The 22,440-nt window shown below is 45.4% G+C and overlaps 2 protein-coding genes across 5 annotated transcripts in view; both read left to right on the forward strand.

The window, feature by feature from the left end:
• The first annotated feature begins 346 nt into the window (after positions 1-346).
• On the forward strand, positions 347-6,828 carry DNAJB1 (DnaJ heat shock protein family (Hsp40) member B1). Its single transcript, XM_084838467.1, has 3 exons — positions 347-608; positions 2,487-3,052; positions 3,516-6,828. Exons 1-3 carry the CDS (start codon positions 398-400, stop codon positions 3,744-3,746), a joined length of 1,008 nt encoding a protein of 335 aa, XP_084694593.1. The 5' UTR covers positions 347-397; the 3' UTR covers positions 3,747-6,828.
• A 4,643-nt stretch (positions 6,829-11,471) lies between these two features.
• Positions 11,472-22,440, forward strand: part of GIPC1 (GIPC PDZ domain containing family member 1) — a 52,425-nt gene continuing 41,456 nt past the window's right edge. For all 4 annotated transcript variants that reach the window (XM_084838468.1, XM_084838470.1, XM_084838469.1 and 1 more), the window contains exons 1-3: positions 11,472-11,544; positions 19,154-19,486; positions 19,783-19,968. In XM_084838468.1, coding sequence (XP_084694594.1) covers positions 19,205-19,486; positions 19,783-19,968 — 468 coding nt within the window. In that variant the 5' untranslated portion in view covers positions 11,472-11,544; positions 19,154-19,204. The remainder of the gene's footprint in view (positions 11,545-19,153; positions 19,487-19,782; positions 19,969-22,440) is intronic.

A 22,440-nucleotide genomic window follows, 5' to 3' on the forward strand; every position in this document is an offset into this window, starting at 1 on the left:
ACACCAAGAAGTTTTTAATGGGAGAGTGACAGTAACATCCCCCTGCAGCCACAGCCCTTAACCTGGCCTGACTCGACAAGGCACTCGGCTAGAACCCGGGCGGGCGAGAACCGTTGGCGCAGCGAACTCCCCCTCCCCATTAAGGCAGGGGGCGGGCTTTCAGCAACCGTTACTTCCCTACCGTGTGTGACGCACGCCGCATCCTCATTCGTGGAGAGTACGGAGTACTAGGCTGCGATTGGCGGAAGCAAAATCGATAGGCGGGGCTTGGGCGGCGAATGTTGTGGTAAGCTCTGGAAGATTCCTCCGCCCGCCATATAAATACGGAGGGGAAGCGCCTGCTGCCGAGCTACAGCTCGGCAGGGCAAAGAGGTTGGTGAGTCCTCGGTGAGCGGCGATGGGGAAAGATTATTACCGCATATTGGGCCTGCCCCGCGGGTCCTCCGAGGACGACATTAAGAAGGCGTATCGCAAGCAGGCGCTGCGTTATCATCCGGACAAGAACAAGGACCCCGGAGCCGAGGAGCGGTTCAAAGAGATCGCCGAGGCGTACGACGTGCTGAGCGACCCCAAGAAGCGCGAAATCTTCGACAAGTACGGCGAGGAAGGTGCGTGGAGTTCGGTGGAGGAGGAAGGGGGGGGGTCTTTGGGTGGGAGGGAGAAAGGAAGAAACTCGTGGGATGGAACAGTCGGTTCTGTTTACTTGGGAGTAAGTCCCGCGGAGACCAAGCGGATCTACTCCCAAGTAAATGTACGTGGCAGCGCAGCAGTTCTTCTCTCCGTCGGGCGTGTGTGTAGAAACCTGGAAAAGCCCTGAGATAGAGGGGGAAGTCGATTTCTAACGCAAGTGGCAAGATGCAGAGATCCCCTCTTTCGCAGTTTTGGGAAAGCGCTTATGCCAGAATAAGTGTTTGTTTTTAAGAGGTCACAAGACTTTGTTTTGACTAATGAAGGGGGTTCCTGCTTTTGGAATAGATGGAAACTAAAACGGAAGTTCGTGATCGGAGTCTGGCCGGTGTACTCGAATGGTTTTCGCCCGAGCATTCGAATATTTCATAGCCCATTTAAGCCCAATTACTCTCTTTCCTTTCGCCGAAGTTGCCTCGATAAGTGCCCTCAAATCGTGCCCTGTTGTTTCTCTAGGTCATAACTCTCTCCCCTATCTGCACGCACCCTTAAGAGATAATATCTTCCGGGGTGGTGGTGGTGAAATCGCTGTTTCTGATGGTTCACTCAGACTTTTAGAGTTGTTAGGAAGCGTTTATCTTTGGAGTGGCTGTCGGAACGACAGTTCAGCAATTAATCTACCAAGACTGGTTTCCCAAGAAAGGTGAAGGGAGGGGAAAGTAGGGAAGAAGAAAGAACAAGTTATTTTACTCTGTCGTCCTGGAAACTGGCCAGATGAGTTGCCATCTTTGAATTGTTCTGATTGGATTAAGGTCACTCCTCAAAAATCCACCATTATCTTACAGGTTCTTCTTGTCTGGAAAGCCTACTTTGAATTCAAGTGGAAATCATTTGTCATTTGGGCAGGGAGGATAAGTAGGGGAGGGTTTTGAAGGTGTAGGCTTTTTTCTTGATTCGTACTCCAAAGATCTGTCAAGATTTTTACAGTAACAAAGCTTGCTTTATGTATATACTTCCCATCAACACAGTATGGCTTGTTTGTGGAGTACTTGTTTTGAAGCACATCATCCCCTTCTGCGGCAGATTAGTGCATGTAACACATGAAATAGAAGTCCTTAATTTATTTATTCAAATTGTGCTACGTTTGTAGAGCTTTTCTGTACTGGCTTGCGTTGTATTGCTTGCATTCATAGTAAATGATAAAACATCTTCCTGTGAATGTGTGTTGGTAATATATATTCCCTGTATAAATTGGGCTGCATGACAGGCTGTCTAAGATAGGTGGAGCCTTTGCTACAAAACTCTTCTAGTAGCTGCTAGAATATTCTAGCACGTTCTTATGCTAACCTGTGCATTACAATATTTTTCCCGGTAGAACTGTTTTCAAATAATACTCGCTCATTATGAAGATCTATTGGTTTCTACATCACTTCGGCCTATATAAGCTTTTGAAGTTGTGTTGTGTCTGTAGCAACGTTGACTTGATTGTTGATACTGCTACTGAATGTGAAGTATGGGGATAGTTCTTGATGGATGTGACTTGTTCAGTAGGGTTCTTAACACAACAAAGATGAGAATGGGGGGGGGATGGAGGGGAGGAAGGTTGCAACAGTTGAAAGGATATGTATAGTTGACCTTTTTTATGGTGCCTGCAAGTCAGCCCTTTGACGTGGAACATACTGAAAGTATTTGACTAGAATCCTAATAAGAATTCTCTTAACACTTGGTCAACTTGAATATCAAAGTAAAAAGGATACTAAGGAAAGAGGCTTTCAGGATTAGAGCTTCTAATGTAACATGAGAGATTATAGTTGAGTAACTGTTGCAAGAGGCTTATTTGTGTGTTCCCTGAATTTCAGGACTGAAGGGAGGTGGTCCCAGCTGCAGTGGAGGAGGTCCCAATGGCACTTCATTCACCTACACCTTTCATGGAGATCCTCATGCCATGTTTGCAGAATTCTTTGGTGGACGGAATCCTTTTGATACTTTTTTTGTCCAGAGGAATGGAGATGAAGACATGGATGTGGATGACCCCTTCACATCTTTTCAAAACTTTGGCAACATTGGCTTTTCTCGAGTTCGTGGGGGCCATGAAAACATGCGCAGGAAACAAGATCCTCCCATCACCCATGAGTTGAGAGTATCCTTGGAGGAGATTTATAGCGGATGCACCAAGAAAATGAAAATTTCTCACAAACGTCTCAGTCCAGATGGAAAAAGCACACGTAATGAGGATAAGATTCTAACCATTGAAGTCAAACGTGGCTGGAAAGAAGGAACTAAGATTACATTCCCTAAAGAAGGAGACCAAACACCAAACAACATTCCAGCTGATATTGTCTTTGTTTTAAAGGACAAGCCGCACAGCACTTTTAAGAGAGACGGGTCTGATATTGTATATCCAGCCAAGATCAGCCTCCGTGAGGTAAATGGAAATGCCAGACTTGTTAGTGACAAATGATCAAAGTTCCTAAATTACTGTATTTTGAAATAAGTAAAAGTAAAAAGGTAGGATACTGAAAAGCACCTTTTCAGTATCTAATAAGAATGCATATTATAAGCATGCTTGTCACATTATTGAATAGCTGTTAAGAGTATACTCCCATCAAGATACTATCAGAACTTCATGGGAGTGCACTTGAGGAAGCAGATCTCATCCTACAGGAACATATGAGTTGAGACAAACTGGGAATTCCTGGGGTGGTGATTCTATGTGTAGATTCAGAGTTCATCTCAGTTCTGTCAACATTTTTCCATGTCTTCATCAACTCTAATTGTGATTTGAAATCCTCATTAGGTTTAATGGGAATTAGATTTTCTAGAGGAAGCTACTTTTTCTACAGGAAAAAAAGTGTACTAACTTCTCTGTTCTCCCTGTTTTTATTTAGGCTCTGTGTGGCTGCACTGTGAACACACCAACGCTAGATGGTCGATCCATACCAATGGTATTCAAGGATGTCATTAAACCTGGAATGAAGCGAAGAATTCCTGGAGAAGGCCTTCCATTTCCCAAGAGTCCAAACCAGCGGGGGGATCTTATTATTGAGTTTGATGTAAGATTCCCAGACAGAATTCCACAGTCTTCCAAAAGTGTCCTAGAACAGATCTTGCCAATATAGTAAGACTGGCAGAGCTGGACTGCAGTGCCTCCAAACCAGAAGATTTGGGGCTGAAATAAGGATTTCAGGGTCTGTTTCAGCAGTGGGTATGAAGTACCTTCGTGTCGCTAAGAGTTTTCCAGAGAGTCCAAATCTTGCAAGATGAATATTGCACTGCTCAGTGACTTTAGACCCAGGTTGTCATTGCTTAAAACACTTATAGCAGTGAGCAGTTACGGATAAAAAGAATCAACAGAACATCTCATAATTGAACATGAGGATGACAACCAGTCATAATTCCTGCCTTCACTTATTAGGCTTGCCCAAATTAGGGCATGCCCATGTCTGTCCGCCATTGGAAAGAATGAGACTAAAATCTAAACTGGACTTCAGAAGTAAACTTCTCCAATCTCTTGTCTCTGCTGTACTGTGTTGTCTCTTGTCCCATTTTACACACTCATTTTCCAGTGGGGTATCTTCAATGTTCAGTTTTCTAGCTTCTTCCCTCCTCTAGTGAATGCCCTTACTAAGGTAATCTTAAATGGTGCCATATACTGATGCTCCTGGAAGGAAGGCATTCTTAAACTTGGCCATGAAGATAACTTCCCCTTTTTCAGAAGGATGGGTGGAGTATGACTTTCTGTAATAGGATAGTAGGATTCTGGCCGACGACAGCGTCTATAAAGAGATTTAGGGCGCAATCCTATGCTGAGAGTTGGCAAAGCTGCTGAGTATCATAATGCAGGACGGCTGAAGCACTGAGGCAACCCTCACCTCTGTGCTTCAGCTGCTCTGTGTTTTTGCTAGATGGGTGGTGTTTCCTGTCTAGCTGCAGGGCTTTGGAGCAGGAGGGAAGGAGGTTTGGGGTGAGCATAGGAAACTGCTGAAGGCAGCTTCCCTGATCCCCTCCCCAGCACTACCCCCCTTTCCCCAGTCTCTGTGCTCAGGTTTCTGAGCACGGAGAGGCAGCCAGCATGGTTCTTTCTGTGCTGGCTATGAAGGGAGCATGGTTTCCTAGCTCGGAGCTGTGTCCGTGAGCTCAGAACCAGGAAACTGAACAACCCTGTGTCCCCACAGATGCTGTCTAGGGGACATAAGGTTGCTCCCATACAGGTTTTTCAGTGAAATCTGAGTTTTCCCTACCCACTGATGCTTATGTCAAACTTGGTCATTATGAATCATTTGGCCTGACCCTAATGATTGGGCTGGCAGAAGATATGTGTCAAATGTTCATAGCTGAAGACTTGGTTTAATAAACACATTTCAAAGAGCGTGAGCCTTTGAAAAGTATGTACAGAAATAGGTATTTTTATACAAAGGTTTTTGTTTTTAGTCAACAGTTGCCTTCTGTAAACAATATCCATTTTAGTTTTATTTAACTAGTAAAAACGGACAGAGCAGCAGATGCTTAATGTTAGATGTTTCATTGGTTCATGGTCATGAAGCAAGAATAGACTTGTATTGCTAAGCTTACTTTGCAATGGTACTGGTTAAGAAAATAACAAGTATTTAAGTGGCTTGCACAGTTCAAAAGTAAAACTAGAATGGAATGTATAGACACATTCCACAGTGTGAAAAGTATTTCTTCAGGTAGAACACAAAATACACACTATCATAATTAAGCACACAGACTTCCTACCAGCAAAAGCTCTGTGCACACATTTTGCTGTGCTATCTTGATCCTAAAGAAGGATTAGGCTAGCATTATTGAATCGGAGGGAGGAAGCTGAGATTACTGTAGTCAGACCTATCCAGTTTCTTCTAGAAATGTGTCCTGCTTAATTTTCTCGGCAAGATTGCTTCTTATTCATCCCTTTACATGATCACCCTGCTACTGCAAAAGGTTCTTAAAGGGGCCACAGTTGACATGAGACCCTTAGCCTGGATGTCTTGCCATATGGTCATTACTAGTTCTCTAAAAAAAAATAAATCTGAATACTATGTCCGAGTGCCATATGATACAAATAAAACCTTGTATATTATTCAAGAATTTTATAGGTATGAATTCAAAAGAGTGGTCATGAGTCTGTCTCATGCTTCAGGAGGTATATTTTGCTTTGTACCTGTAATAACAGCTTATGAAGTACTTGACACTTAATAGGCATGTATGAAAGATTCTGCCTGTGGAAGGAATTATTTTAGAAAGCCACATTGGTCCTCAACTGATGGTTCAAGACCCACTACTCTAGGGGTAGGCTATGTGGTGTCCATGGGCACCAGTGTGCCCCTCAGTACTTTCCTTGGTGCCCGCCAAGGTGCCCTATTTCTGTTTTTTTAAATTAATATGTTTTCTTAGTGGAAGGTGGAATTGCTGTGAAATAGGTTTCTATTGCTGCTGAAAATTGGGTTCAAAGGAGTTGCTAAGTGTGTTGGACTCGGACTCCCACCTCTTTCGAGCAGGTAAGTAGTCCTCCCATAGCAGCCAATTTCTGGTGATGCCCATGACAGTTTCTCAAACTGCCAAATGTCCACAGCCCAAAAAGGTTACTTACCCCTGTGCTACTGGGTCGCATCAGCAGCATTTCCACTATACAAATATATGGTAAATAAATGCATTACATCAGGTCTTTATCTAGGTGCCTTTCTAGCAATCCTGTGGTAAAGACCATGGTCATGAGCAATTAGGAGAAAACAAACATTGGGTAGTCTTACCAAAGGTTGGTTTCTGCTGTGCATGACAACCTAACTACCAGGACAATAACTTTTGTGCAGACTAAAGGCACAGCAGTGGTATGTTTTTAAGCTAACATTTGACAGCTGCTACTTCATAGAGTATGTCTCTTGTGTGCAAGAGGCTGCTTTAAGTTGTGCTGAGGTGTTACGCTCAAAACTGCTTAGGGCAAGGCAACGCTGGACTGAAGGGGAAGTATATGTCTTTCAAATGCACTGGCTAGTCCCCTGTTTTATAGAAAACTAGGATGTGGGAAGCGTGTGGATGAGAGAGAATTGGGAGAAGTTTGGGTAACAGGTAGGGAAAAGCATTTAAAGGACAGGAAGGCCACTTCAGACATAATCAAAAGAAATGCAGCATTCCTGTTAATGACTCCTCCAGGTACGCTAACTTTTGGTGTTGCTAATACCTGCATGTAAACAATTCCATACCAACTGTGTGTGTAGACTGTCTTGTGTACCAAATGTGCCTGTGTACTTTTCTGCATGGATGCACATTTATGTTCAGAAGCTGTGGCCAACTGCAGCTTACTGTTGCATATGCATACAGTGCAATAGATAAACATTTATTAATTAAGTTTGTGATGATGCCGTCCAAAGATGCTTACGTGGAATGCATTTAGGTGCTTGGAAAGTCACATGCTCAAATTGTAAGAACTTACCACAAATAGAGAGCAATCCTATGGTCCCTTGGAGCATGCCCCAGGAAACATAGGATTCTTCTGAGAAGACTGCTATGACCTTGGGAGAGGGCCTCTTAAATTCTGAACTGTGCTGGCCACATCTGCAACTTCAGGAAGCAGCCTTGGAGGGAGAGAAAAGGGCGTTCTGGTGGGTGGGGAGAGGAGGAAATGGGGGAGGAGAGGTATCTCCTCTGCAGCCCCAGCCATGTACTGTCTCTAGATGGGTTCAGAGGCCGGTCTAGAGGAAAATTTTATAAAAGGAGGATGGAGAGGTGAAAATTGCCTGTTGTTCTTCCCGCTCTGCTGGCAGCAACCCAGCAGCGCACTGAATACGCAGAAGCCTCCGAGATCTAAGGGGAGGATGCCTCTTTGTGACATACTATAAGATAATTTGCATTTATTTTGAAGAGAGGTGACCTGAGTCTGGTCTCTAATACGCATTTGCAAACAGCGGCAGAAACCATGCGTCAGTGTATAAGAGCAATGTTAGAAGCCATACCCACACATCAGGCAGATAGTTGTAACAACATTTAAGAGTGGTGGTCCTCTCCTCCTGTCTCTTCATGGATGTGTCATATCTGCATAATCTGGACTAATCATAGACTATCATATTAAGCTCTTTGTTTTCCAAAGTTTATTTTGAGCACTTAGACTACAGTCTGTGTCTCTCAGTCTACTGAATTTACACAATTGTACCCATTCTTAGTCTATTGAACTTTAGTTAGGGGAACTTTCATTGGGAGTTCTTAAATAGTGGTTTTCCAGGATTGTGAAGTTCCAGGGTTCTAGAATCTAGATGTTTACCTTTTGCTAGGTGGACTGAATTAGTGATTGTGAGGTAAATTCATGTCCAGAAAAAGTGCTGATGCTAAAAGATAAGGGGCAATGCCCTGGAGGTTGACGACGTCATGAAAAGGACCCACAAACGTCCATGAGCGACCCACCAGGAGAGTACAATAAAAGCTGCCTGTGATGGCGCCCGCCAGCTGCAATGCTGAACTCACTTGCCTGCAACTAAGTCCAGTGGAACTTGGTGGGGCTTGCTTCCAAGTAAACATATTGAGAAATGCGCTATCACTTGCAATAGTGCAAGTCCCTATCTTTAAAAAGAGACATGGCTTTGCCTAAAAAACTCAGGAGTCAGAATGCAAGCAGTGATTTATTATTTACTTTTTAATGTAGGCTTTCCCCTTGTGCAAGTACAAGTAGCAAACAGACTGAAAACTGCTAGTGCCAACATAGCTTTTATACAGCTATGGCTTAAGGGGGAATGTATCTGTATTGTAAACCAAGACATGAGCTTGCTCTGTTAATTCAACTGGGGTACTCCACACCATACTATCTTCTGTGATGCCTTAATCTCAGTATTTTCCTTCCAGTCTTCCTTTCCAAACAGTGGAGGTACTGCCAATGGCTCTGTACTTATACACCACTGATTATGCTCCCTTATTGGGTGAGCGCCACCTTTGCACTGTCAGCTTTTCCATGGGAAGACTTGTGCTTTATAGGAGTGAAGATTCATAGGGCTAAACCTCTGAAAACAAAGCCACTCAAAATATCAGATTCCTATGTCATGTCTTGCCAACTCCACCTAACTCACCTTCTCTCTAGTAAAGTGTGCTGAACTTTATTGTTTAGCATTCCAAGAGATTTCTTAATTCAGTGAAGATGTATCTGCTAGCAACCAAGTAGACTGCACTGTTCAAAGTGCTAGTATTAACATTTAAAGCATTAAATTGGGGGTGCAGCATTAAATCCAGCCCTCCTGGGCTCCCCGGAAGTCCATGCCTCCCTTCCACCAACCACTGTTGATTTGGTGATTTCCTGGTTTTATGCAATAAGGTTGAAATGCCTCTCGTAAGGCTTAGTTACTGGCAGTAGGAGCTTTGAGCTACAATATGCTGTTTGGGACATTTTTGGCCCTCCCCCTTTTGTCTTTGGCCCCACCCACCACTGGAATGTGCCCCTCAAGAGCTTCTCTGAAATGGAATTTGGTCCCTGGGCTGAAAAGTTTTGCGCCCCTGCCCTAAATGGCTGAGGGGGGGGGGTAACCTAAGGGACTGCTGGCTCCCACATCTATCTACTCGAACCCTAAGTTCAACATCTGAGATCCTCTGTGTAGCCCTGTCAGATGAGGGGCCTAGCAGGTCCCTGCTAGAGGGATGGCCTTTTTAGTGGTGGCACCTGGGTTCTGGAATGTCTGGGTGTTGTCCTCAGAGAGCCTCCTTCACACTTGTGTTCTCCTTGGTGCCAGCCAGGTGAAAACATTTTTGAAAACAAACACCTTAAATAGTTTGAGTACTTTTTACAGTGCTATGCTGATAATTATCTGCTGCTGATTTTATTCTGCTTTAGTTATTTATGTATGTTCAGATTTTATGGTTTTAATTTTTTACTCATAAATCACCCGGGGAACATTTGTTATTGGGTTATATATCAACAATGACCAAAAGGAGTCTGGTCTTCACATGCAGCAGAATGAAGTAGGAGATGGTAGGTCACATTTTTAAATGCTTCTTTGTGTAAAGGATTTCCTGTAAACAGGCTGGAGTAGAATCTTTCTCACTGGTATGTTTTTTGCAGGGAGTATTTTATTGGCAGGGGGGGTTCCAAAATATGACCCACCATCTGAAATGGTATCGTCTATTTTCTGCCACATTTGTAGACCAGACTGGAGCTGCCCTTCCAGTCTTTCGATGTTACATTCCCACATATACCCCCAAATATGGTATCTTGTATGAAATTAAGAAAACTAGCTACTAGGTTTCTAATAACTGGCAATACTAGAGTGGTCTCTCAGGTCTTGAGGCAATTGGAAATGAAGGGCACAGTCCTATGCCTATTTAAACAGAAAAAAGGTTGTAGGCCTTTTTTCTGTCTGATCTTGCATAGGATTGCTCCTCAAACCAAGCAACTTCTACGACACCTTTTAATTATATAAAGCTAAACCTGCTAGGGGCTAAGATGACTGACAAGGGCCTAGTGTGGTAGGCAGCTGAAGGTGGTAGCATGGACTACTGCCATTTCAGACTGTTACTCACAGATCACATTCCTGGACACACCTCTATGTGGAGAAAAGTAGCACAACAGAGCACCGGCCCGAGCAGAACTTTTCTCCCTGGTATGCTGCTAGGGTTTTTTTTTTTAGTGTTGAAGACCATGAATAAGCTACGTGATGTGAGCTGCCCCATACTACACATCTGTGCAACACTGCTCCCACAGAATAAAAGTGGCCGCTGGGCCAAATCCTATGCACTGAGCTATGAAGCTTGCTGTGTGAGCTTGGCCCCGTCACTCTCAGCCTAACCTACTTCACAAGACCCTGTGAAGATAAATGGCTGGAGATGGGAGAGACGCCATGCATGATATGCCACCCTGAGCTCCTTGGAGGGAGAAGGGTGGAATAATTCCAAGGAAGCTCCATTTTCTTCAGTGAGCCTCCTCCTAGGGAAGTGTACATAACCTTGCAGCCGGATCCTAGGCGCGCCTAAGCCCACTGATTTCAATGGCCATGCCTTTGGCTGACTCCAGACGTCGATATTTATCAATAATTGGGAGCCTCTGACACCTTCGGTTATTTATAGCTTCTTCACCCCACTCTTCAGCCGAAAAAGGCTCGCAGAGGAGCGGAGGCTGGAGCCCGCGCCGCTCTAGAACCGTTTCTTCTCCTGCTGTCGGACGTGGAGGCGGGGTGGTGGTGGTGATGATACACTCAAGGAAGGAAGGGCATAATGCGTTCATTCCCATTCCTGCACGTTCCGTGTCCTCCAGCCCTTCACGCTGAAAACAGGTTCAGGGGCCGGGCCGGGCCCGCATTAGGAAATGCTGGTCCCCTCCCAAACCGAGGCAAAGGCCCGTTCGGCGTAAGGCGAGAACAGCGCGTCTAGTCTGCGGAGCTTCTCCCTCTCCACTGCGCTCTGCTGATAAGCGCCAGGCACCGACACGTCGCGCCCTCCCCCGCCGATAGCTACTTTGCCTCTGGCTCAGACCGCGCCCGGCCTTCCGCCTTGTCATTGGCTCTAGCAGGTTGCAGTGACAGAATTGACCAGTGGAAGGCCGTGAGAACACAAAGGCGAGCTGGACGTCACCTCCACGGGGGGGGGGGGGCGAGTTCGCGGAACGGTGTTTGCGGTATGCGGTATTATCCCCGAACCTTTTCCGAATGGTGCGTTCCATCCTCCCCTTTTCAAAGATGGTGCGTTCCATCCGGTGTTTTTGCTCCGCACCCTATTCCGCCCCGTCCATTGCACCTTGAAGGGAGGGGGTGGAGGGAGGAACTTGGTATGAAAGACTAGGAATGTCCCGCCTTAGAAGGGTATGCTGTGATTAGCCGAGGGAGTATGCGGAGTGTGCTCCGATTGGTCGGTAGGCGCGGGTTTGGAGCCCGCCTCTCGCTGAGGGACGGGCCTGGCTGCGCTGGGCTGTAGTCTGGCTGAGGGACGGGCCCGGCGAGGGAACGGACGAGGGTGAGGATGTGCGTTGTTAAGGAGAGGGCTTCGCGGGGCGGGCTCCTGTGCCAAGAGGGCTTTCGGGTACGGGAGGGGGTGCCTGAGACGAAGGAAGGCTTCGGCCAGCCTGAGTTGAGGGAGGGAGAAGAGCCCGGCGCCCTGGCACCCAGCGCTTACCCCCACCCCCACCCCGCGGGGACGAGCTTCCTGCCTGTTTGCACATGTAGAAAACCCGGCCGGGGTTGCCTGGATACAAAACACGTAGGAAGGTGCAGCAGTCGCCCCTGAAACGTCTAGCCGAGAGGGATCGTCAGCTGGCCTGAGAGCCAGAACTCCCTCAGTGGAGTTCTGGGTGGTAACTAAGTTACAGTTTCCCTGAACACGCCTCGAGTTTCTCTCCTTTTACTTCGGAGACAGGCTAGGAAGGAATTAATTACATGGTCATGCTCAACAGTGTTTTCCTCTGAGAGGTGAAATGTTCTGGAACGTTGGAGGCTACTTGATAGTTTTTATAAACCAAGACCCACTTGTTCAAAATGTATTGAATCCCTTGGCGTTTGTCTGTTAGCCTCTTGCTGTTCCTGATGCCAGTAGGCTAGGAGAGTATGCTGGCAGGTTAGCTCTGTGCTCTCATTGATGGGAGGATTAGTTTCACTACTGATGTTGACCTTTGTTTTCCTTTGTTGTGTGGGTATTGAGGGTCAGCTTGGTAGGAATACCCAAGTGGCTTGTGGCAGAGGAAACTGGTTTTCCTGTCTTTCTGAATGGTATCTACCATCCCTCCAGTGAGGTCAGCCCTACTGCTTTCCTAGGAAGCTGAGAAACAGAAAAACCACTTTGCGTTAATCTTTCTTTTACACTATGTGCGGCGTTCTGATCTTTTGAGGGCTCCCATCTCTCCTACCTACACCTTCTTTTTCTGGGATTAAGTGATGTCTCTGTATTTTTGCTGGATCATGCTTGGCTCTGTAAGGGGGTCTTTCTCTTTCTTCTTGTTGCTATAACAGAAAACTATCTGTGGCCTAGTTCCTGTTGAACAATTGGACCCTGCTTCCATTTCAACCTTCACATTAGGGAGACTCTAAGGCAAACTGCACCCTAGTTAGGTCAATAGGTGGGACAGAGCTCCTCCATCGACTCCACACCATTTTGGCAGAGGGGAAGAATAGGCACTTGGCACACACCTAATGCTTGACAGGCCTAACCTATAGTCAGAGCTGCATGAGATCTGACAACTGAGCACACAAGTGATTAATTCCAAGAATATCAGTGGTTGGCTTTTAAAATGCAAGTTCCTAGCCCTGATGCTTGCCAAGGGAAACATGCAAATGAATGAAGGTGATTTCTAGAAAGCTCAGATCAGAAGTATGGAAGGGCTCTCAGTGGTCAAAGGGGGGGGAATTACTACCCTGCAGTTTTCAACCCCACATCTCTGCTGGCCATTTAAACCTAATTCCATTATTCTCCATTTCACAATGTTCCATATTCTTTGAAACCTTAAATGTTGCGGGCAGAATATTTGGGAAAAATGAGCAAACATGGAGAAATGTCCGTAACTTATTCTGATAACAGAATATGGGTATCTTTGCAGGATATACTCTCAGCCGATGCTGTGAGATTACTGGTGAGACATGAACTGCCCATTCTATTCAAATGTATATACCAGCCTTCCCCAACCTGGTCCCCTCCAGATGGGTTGAAGTACAACTCCCAGCATTGCCAGCCATACTGGCTGGGGATGCTGGAAGTTGTACTCCAACATGTCTGGAGGAGACCAGGTTGAGGAAGGCTGGTGTACAAGGTAGCCCACCCTTTTGTGCAGGACTGCCAATTCACACTCTTCCCACCTGGTGTCTCTAGACCCTCGTTCACTTATCGTCAAAAGGTCATTGGTCACCAGTTCCTGAGGCAGGAAACTGCGCCCACTGTAGCAAGAGGTACCATTTGTTATCTTCTCTTGCTGAACCCAGGGAGCAGCAGCTGGGAAGAGCTGTGGTGATGCTTCTAGCCATCTTTTCCGTTCTTAATAATTGTTCATCAGAGTAGTAAAACAAAATAGCTTATCTGGAGTCCTAAAACATTGCTCCCCCATCCCACCATCATAATGATGGTAGTGGTTAAGAACTTTGCTTCCATATGCTTTATTGGTCTAGGATATAGCCACTGTCATAATGTACTTATAGTATTAGAAAGAATAACTAGGCTAGCTGGGCTGTAGCTCTGCTGATAAGGATTTGAGAGTAATTGTGGATCACAAATTGAACACGGTCTGTGGCAAAATATAGCAAATGGTTTTTTGTGATAGATGAATTGCACTGTCCAAGGCATTTGAAATAGTATTATCTCTTCATTCTTGTTAATATGCAGGAGTAATATACAAGATAGTACTCCCCCATTTATTTCTTGCTGCTGCCTTATCAACTCCCTGTTATCTCCTTTCACCTTTGTCTTCCTGGCACAGATAGTAAGCCATTTGGGCACGACCTGCTTCACATGTGAGGTCCTTGCTGTATCTCACATAGACGTGAAATAAATGTTAAACAATAGTACTGGTGGCAACAGCTGGTGTGGCTGCCAGATTATAAGAATGATGTTGGGAATGGCACATACTCCAAAGGAAATGCATGATCACGTATTTAGGCTACAATCCTAACCTGGGAGTAAATCCTCTTGAACTCAGTAGGACACCTCCAAGTAAATCTGCATACAGGTTTGGAGTCCTGGGGATAGGTGCAGACTAAAGAAATATGTTCATCGCCAAATGACAGGGAGTACAAGATCGGTTTTAATATTTTAAAAGTAAAATTAAGAAACTGATGGGAAGTTGAGCAGCAGTGGTTTTAACAACAGGAAACAAAGGGTTTGTTTAAAATTTGGACAGTGAATCCCTAGCTATAAAAACAATGGTGATATGAGGCCAGTTGTCTAGGGAATTCATGGCCATCTTCACTGGAGGGTTTAAGAGGCTTGGCAAGCATTTTTCCAATTGTTTAGGACTAAGTAAAGTTATTCCTGTCTTTATATGGAGGATTTGCTCTGTATTAAGATATCCATTTGAGGCTTTGAGTTATTTACAGCTTAGTGTTTTAATACCAATTTGAGTCAGCTGAAGCGAAATCTTTAATTCAATATGGAATGTCAACAAAACTGAGAGTACAGCTATACAAGGAATGTATGGAGCAGATCTGTGAAGTTATCTGACCCTTCCCAAATTACACATTGTGCTTCAAGCACAACAAATTTTGAAATCTCAAGGGTGCTTCACAGTGTTCAAGGTCAAAGGTGTTAGTTTCTCCAAATCAATTGTTTTATAGGTAAAGATTATATTTGTAAGTTAAAAGACTTACAGTACATTTTCAACAACTACAGCCAGTCTTATAAAAGATGTTACCTGTCGTATTTCTCTTATGGTGGGACCTGTTAGCATTTTGTCTCCTGTATGTCTTCTGTCTAGACAAATTAAAATCCAGCACTGCTGTGTCTTGGCACAAAACAAGTGTTTAGAATTAATTGGAAGGCCTCCAATTGGTAGTCTTGGTAGGCTGAGGTTTTGGAGAGTGATTATGTTCTGAACAGTTGTTTGAAATGGAAACATGATAGGAATATAGTGCAATCAGGACTTAAATTGGCTAAAATGAGTCATAGGTAAGATCTTGGTCTCTTTGGCACACTTTGGGAGAGATGCCAAGGGGAGAGAAGAAAGTGCAAAGTAGTGCAATGGTCTCTGGAAGCTGAAAATGATGGGATGGGCTAGACTACAGTGGAACTTGCAGTATGAAATGAGGGCCAATATTGCTTCAAAAATAGTTACTTTTAGAAGTGTTGGAAGGGAAGAGGGCAGCACTTAAACTCTGAAGTGCTGTGCTCTGTAGCTTGGCTGAGCTATTCTTCAATGTGGAGCAGTCATGGTTTGGCTGAGTTCCCTTGTTGTCCCACCCTCTAGGGAACACCCTGTAGCCAGTTTCTCTGCTCTGAATCAACTTGCAAAGGCACAGTCCACCCTGATTCCAGAACAGAGATGTCGGAGGCTCCCTAGCTGGAAGGGCTCCTGCTGGGGCTGCCCCTTCCACTTGCACATTCTCATGGTCTAGTGTGTGGGTGGGTGGAGACAGGATACGTAGTCTGCAGAAATGCTAGGATCTTGTGCCCTGCCAGTTTCCCAAGGCTCCTTCTCTTTAGGAGGGAGCCACGTCCTTGGAACTAAAGGGTACAATAGAGAATTTCATTGTGTGGTTTTTCTGGATTTTGGATGGCTTTGATCCTATAATAATATAGCTTGTTTTCTATTTATGGGTATATGCATCCCAACCAAGGCCTTCTAGGCTTTACTGTCACTTCCCAATTGTTTAAACAACAACAACAACAACAACAATGGTTTATTTGCATCTTCATCAGATAGAATTTACTTGCTGGTTGCTCTAGTTTTACTTAGTTGGTCTTTTCTTAAAGGAAGGTCTTTGGGACATGTATTTTCCATTATACACTTTTGTAATGCCCACAGGTGTTGGTGTTCTGGAGCAGGGAACAGTACTGCATGTGAAGCAAGATGGGGAGTTCAGTGTTTCCTTATGTGCTGAATTCAAGCTTGAAATGTCCAGTTCGTAGTCACAGTATAGTAATGTGTGTTCCCCTGTCAAATTCTGCTGCTTTTCTGCCCACTCATCCTGAGAGTTCTATGCTGCTGTGAACAATAACTGAGAGATGCCAGGACATAAGAGTAGAAGAGCAGTGGCGTTTTTCTATCTAGTATCGCACTTCTGACAAGGTTTAGTCTCAGATGCAGCCAAAGGGCTGGGTTGCACATTCATGTATATCGCTTGATTTGTCTGTGCTCGATTACTGTACGTAGTGACTAGCAACTGAATCTGTGAACTGTCTTGACTGGAAAACACTGTATCTGAAGAGAGGTAAGAGTTCCCCCTGTGGCACAGGTGGAGATCCAGCAGCCAGTAGGCTAGATGCACTCTGCGAGGCTTCCCCATCCTGTTCATGTCCTCTCTTCTTTGGTCAACCCCCATGGCAACTAGTCTTTTTAGAACGCTTCCGTTGGCACTAGTGGAAGCTTTTAAAAAAAGTGTAATTGCTGTTCAGGGTGGCAATTTTCAAAATGATCACAGCAGGAGAGGTAGCCCTCCTCTCCCCAGGCACTGCAACCCACTGCTTTGAGGCAATAAGGCTTTGGGGGAAAAGCTCTCATTGGCACCAATTGGAGCTTTGTTTCAAAGCATTATTGCTGCCCAGGGCAGGGGAGGGCAGCTTGAGAAGGGGAGAAAGAGAGAGGGGGAAATGGGATGGAGAGGTGGGTTGAAGAGAGGAAAGTGGGGGGGGAGACGAAATGGGTGAATGCGTGGGATAGGGGTTAGTCGGTGAGAGTGTGTAGGATGGCTCCAGCCATGCCCTCTTTTGCTCTGGCCCCACCAACTGCTGGCATGCTACCCTGGCAGCTTTCGCCAGAGAGAATGTGCATCTCAGAGTGGGTGGAAGGTTCCCCACCTATGCTCTTTGAACCTATGGTTTTAAGTCTGGGATGGCCCATTCATGCATGCAAACCATCACCAGATGTTGCTGTCTCAAGTGATAAACATTCATGTGTGAACCAGCTCATTCTACAAGGAACAGGGAAATTAGTCAGCATTCTGTAGCGTAGTGATAGAGTGAATGCTTTCCGTGCAGAAGGTCCCAGATTCAACCCCTGGTATTTCCAGTTGAAAAAGCTCAGGTAGCAGGTGATGGGAAAGACTTTCCTCTGCCTGTGAGCCACTGTCACTCAGAGGAGACAATATTAGGGTTGATGGACAGATCATCTGTTGTAGTATAAAACAGATTAACTATAAGATATAAACCTCCAGCAATGAGGATGCTGGGGGTTGTAATCCAACACATCTGGAGGGCACCAGGTTGGGGAAGGCTGCACTAATTAATTTTATGAACCCAAAGAACTTTGCTTGGAATGCTGACAGCCACTCCTCTGTTTCAGCATAGTTCAACACTCTTCCACTTGTTGGGGCACCTTCAGTTTCGCTGTCACTTGTTATTAGTTCCAGTACACACTGTGACATATATATATTTCAGTGATGTATAGGTATTCTTTCACATACGTGCTAGGGATAATAACCTGAAATACATTAATTAGCTCCTGATAACAGCCAAGCTGTTGCATTCTGCACTAACTCCAGCTTCCAGAGCAGGCTTAAGGGCAGCCCCACATAGAGCACATTGCAGTAATCCAGTCTTGAGGTGACTAGCACCTGTACCACTGTGGCTAAGCTATCCCTGTCCAGGAGAGGCAGTAGCTGGTGAACCAGCCAAAGCTAGTAAAAGGCACTCCAAGCCACCATGGCCACTTAGGCCTCCAGCAACAGTGATGGATCTAGGAGTACCCCCAGACTGCAAACCTGATCTTTCAGAGGGAGTGCAACCCTGTCCAGAACAGGCAATGAGCCTATCTCCTGGACCTGGGAACCACTCACCCACAGGGCTTCTGTCTTGCCAGGATTCAGCTTCAGTTTATTGGCCCTCGTCCAGCCCATTACTGCATCTAGGCACTGATCCAGGGCTTGCACAGCCTCACCTGATTCAGATGTCACGGGGAGACAGCTGTGTGTCATCAGCATACTGATGGCACTTGGCTCCAAGGCCCCTAATGACTGTTCCCAGTGGCTTCATATAGATGTTAAATTACAGTGGGGACAGGATGGTACCCTGCGGAACCCCATAGCTCAGTTGCCAAAGGGCTGATGAATGGTCACCCAATGCCAGTCTCTGAAATTGACCCTGCAGGTAAGACCGGAACCACTGTAACACAGTGTCTCCAATGTCCATCCCACAGAGTCGATCCAGGAGGATACTATGGTCAGCGGTATCAAAAGCTGATGAGAGATTGAGCAGAATTAGTAGGGTCACACTCCCCCTGTCCCTCTTGATAAAGGTCATACGTCAGGGTGACCAAGGCTGATTCAGTCCTGTAACCAGGTCAAAACCCAGACTAGAATGGGTCTAGATAATCAGTATGTAACTCCTTTGCTGAGGAAACTGTATTGGCTGCTTATTCACTACTGGGCCAGGTTTAAGGTTTTGGTATTAGTGTACAAAGCCCTAAACAATTTGGGCCCAGGGACCTGAGAGAGCGCCTTCTCCGTTACCGACCTACTCGATCGCTGAGGTCATCAAAAGGCATGTGCCTTGTGGTTCCACATGGACCAGTGGCCTGACGAGTCCACTTGGAGAAGAGCCTTCAGTGTGGTGGCTCCCATCCTATGGAACTCCCAGCCTCTGGAGGTCAGACAGGTGTCAGCACTGGGTTGCTTTCAGTGCCTCCTGAAAACAGCTTTTTCCAGGAAGCATTCCTTGGTTAACCAGCCTTGGTTTATTGGCATTCTGTTTTTTAAAGAATAACTTTAATGTGTTTCATTCTTTTTATCTTTTGTTCATTTTATCTCTTGTTGATCACTGCTCCAAAATCTATTTAGATGTGGAATGGTATATAAATGTTTCAAATAAATACATAATTACAAGTGTGAAATTGTCAAGTTTACCTAATATTGCATTTGTAGTTGGCAGCCACTTGTTGTTACTAACGAACTTCTGAATAGAATATTGATCTCGTTTGTGCCCCCTCCATCTCTAGGTCCATATCTTGAGTGACTGACCCTTGTTGCTGATTGGCCACATCTCCCTCATGCCGCTTGGACTAGGCCGTCGGAAGAAGGCCCCACCACTGGTGGAGAATGAGGAAGCTGAGCCCATTCGTAGTGGCCTGAGTGGGGTGGGGGTGGGCAGCGCGGGTGGGGTTACAGCACTTCAGCCTGGCCTCCCCCCCCCACCAGCCAGTCTCCGCCCCCGCCTGGTATTCCACACCCAGCTGGCCCACGGAAGTCCCACTGGCCGGATTGAGGGCTTCACCAATGTCAAGGAACTGTACAGCAAGATTGCTGAGGCCTTTAAAATCTCACCAGTTGAGGTAGGGAAGATGTTTATATTTCTGGGTAATGCCCATTCAGTGTTGGGAACATTCTGTGCATGACTGGCTCTGTTGGGAGGTACCACAATTTGGTTGAGTTGAGGGGGGTCGGTCTACCTGTGCTTAGGGAAATATCTGGGGACCCAAGCTGGAGGTCAGTGGCCAAAAGCATGCAGGTCCCTTATGTCAGGGACTTGAGGGAGGAGTCACACCATGTAGTTTGAGTATTACCTTGAAAAGCAGTTAAAATGCCTGTACCATCACGTTCTCACACTTCCTTTCTTGGTACTTCCTAGGTGATGTTCTGTACGTTAAATACCCACAAAGTGGATATGGACAAGCTGTTGGGTGGCCAGATTGGCCTCGAGGATTTCATCTTTGCCCACACAAAGGGTCAGAGGAAGGAGGTCGAGGTGTTCAAGTCTGAGGAGGCTCTGGGCCTGACCATCACAGACAATGGTGCTGGCTATGCTTTCATCAAGGTACTTTTGGATAGCTCCAGCTTGTGCCGCATCTGCTCTCCTGTTGAATTGTTGTGGGCTTTTAACCAGGATTTTATCTGTGGATTTTAAGAATTTGAGTTGTCCACTGTGTTCCTTGTGGTGTCCCTTCTAGTCTGTCCGCTTCAGAAAGGCTATGTTACAACCTCCTGCAGTACGTGTCTTTTAGAGTCATTTTCCCAAGAGGGTATTAACCTCAGTGCTTATCCCTAATCCTCATTCAGTGACCCAAGATCTTGTCTTATCTGAGCCCTTATGTCTTTACAGGAACTAGGAGCCTAAGCCCACCCATTCCTAGCGAAGGTCAGTTAGTCTCCTTTTTTCCTGCCCACTCTGGCTGAGAAGGCATTCTCTTTACAAAGTGATTCCATAACACTCGTGTTTCCATAATACGCCAGCGTAAGGCCTTTTGTACATGAAACATGATGACTGGGCCATTCTATCTCTTGATGCTTTAAAGAGGTAAATCCTGATAAATCATGTGGTCTAGAAAGGTTTAATGTTTGGGGCAATCAAGTTTAGGGAAAAAAAGATTAGTAAGAGGGATATGATGGAAGAGGATAGAGAACTTTCTTTGTTTCTTTTTCTTTCTCATAATAATATTTTGGGTCACCCAGTTAAATTAATTGGCAATAGATTCAGGGGACACAAAAGAAAGTAACACATAGTTAACTTATTTAATTTGCCACCACAAGATAGGTCGGCGGCTTTAAAATGGCATTAGACCAATTAATAGAGGATAATTGGGACTACCCACGACTATTACCCATGATAGCTTAACAGAAGCTCCAGGTTCTGGGGCGCTGTACCTTTGCTTGTAGGCTTCCGAAGAGGTGTTTGGTTGGCCACTCTTGGAAACAGGATGCTCGACAAGATAGATCTTTCGTCTGGTCCAGCAGTACTGTTCCTGATGCTCTTAAAATTCCTAAGTGCAGTGTTTTTTTAAAAACACACACAACTAAATTATGTAGTTCAGAATAAATATTAAATTTAACAAAATGATATATGCTTATTTACATGTTTCGGGGTGCAGAGTTTGATTTGTTTGTATGTGAAGAATCTGGAATTTTTATTCCATTGTTCTTGGGTAAGATGGCTGAAGATTTTTATTCCATTGTTCTGGGGAAAGATGGTTGAAGATCAGATCTGTAATGGACAGCTCGTTTGGCACTGATAACTGGATTTCATATTTAAAACTCATAACCAAAGCCATGAGTGTGACAGGTTTCCTTTTTTAAAAAGTTGAACTTCCTGCAATTTTGACTGAAGCCAAAGGGCTTGATATCTGTGTGTGTGCTCACAAGTACCTAATCCTATCCCAGATCATTTATGGGGTAGTGGGAATAGAGTTACAAGGGCTGGGGGACAAGGCCAAGCACTATGAAATGAATCTGTACTATTGATTACAGAAGCCTGTTCTCTTCACTACACCAGTCTCACCCTCTTCCCTTTTGAACTAACAATGCCAGAAGAATGATAAAGAAATACAAAATTCCTGGGATTCTGCAGGATGATTGGATTCTGTTTTAGAGGTTATATGTTCCTAGACCAGGGTGGGTAACCTGCTGCCCTCTGCCTCATTTCATGTGACCCTTGATAAGTGATCAGTTTAGACCTCTGGTGAAAGCAGTCTATCCCTCCCCCAGCAAAAGAAGGGTGGAAAGGAGGGAGAGAAAAGGGGTGGTCCTGCCACACCAACTACTGGCATGCAGCCCCCAACAGATTATCCCTTGAAAGGAATGCAGCTCTTGACAGGAAAAAAGGGTTCTCCACTCCTGTCCTAGCCCCTTGCGGAACAGAGCTGTGCCTCTGCGGAAGTCTGCTTTGCTAGAGCCTTAATCCTCTTTGGAGCCTTACTAATGATCCCCTGGTATAGTTGATGCATAACCGAAGAATCCACTAGTTACATTCTTGAAAATGCAGAAGCCTATTCTTCTTTCATAGTTCTGAGCATGTGCAAAGGGACAAGATTGCAATGCCCACTCCGTACATATTTCCCCTTCCATGCCGCATTAGGCATGTTTAAACCAGCTGTAGCGTCGACCTGTAGGGTAGCCTTCTGGTGCCCCCCACAGATGTTCTGGACTACAACTCCTATCATACCTGACTCTTGGCCATGGTAGATGGAGTTGATGGGAGCAGTAGCTCAAAACATCTAGAGGGCACCAGGTTGAGGAAGGCTGGTATAGAGGACCTGAGCACTGACTTTTATCAAACGACTCTTAAGTTACAGGCAGTATACTCACATGTGCCCATGCATGCTGTCTTACTGGAAGTAAATGGTGGCCCTGGGATTGGTGTTAAATGCTTCCTTTTCTGTCAGAGCAGTTGGAAGCTCATTGGAGCAACACAACCTGTGCTTTCTCAGGGAGGTGTAAAAGAGCTGTGAGGCTACTACCAGGGAGACCAGTCTGGTATGTTTGGATGGCAAAGGTAATCTTCACATGGCATCAG

The sequence above is a fragment of the Heloderma suspectum genome, chromosome 2, assembly GCF_057233095.1.
Source record: "Heloderma suspectum isolate Gila_16-S chromosome 2, 16-S_ref, whole genome shotgun sequence".
In the NCBI taxonomy this organism is placed as follows: domain Eukaryota; kingdom Metazoa; phylum Chordata; class Lepidosauria; order Squamata; family Helodermatidae; genus Heloderma; species Heloderma suspectum.

Coding starts and splice junctions, on each gene's coding strand:
- DNAJB1 (XM_084838467.1), top strand. CDS start 398: ATGGGGAAAGATTATTACCGCATATTGGGCCTGCCCCGCGGGTCCTCC. Junction 609..2,486: donor CGACAAGTACGGCGAGGAAG/GTGCGTGGAGTT, acceptor CCTGAATTTCAG/GACTGAAGGGAGGTGGTCCC. Junction 3,053..3,515: donor CCAAGATCAGCCTCCGTGAG/GTAAATGGAAAT, acceptor GTTTTTATTTAG/GCTCTGTGTGGCTGCACTGT.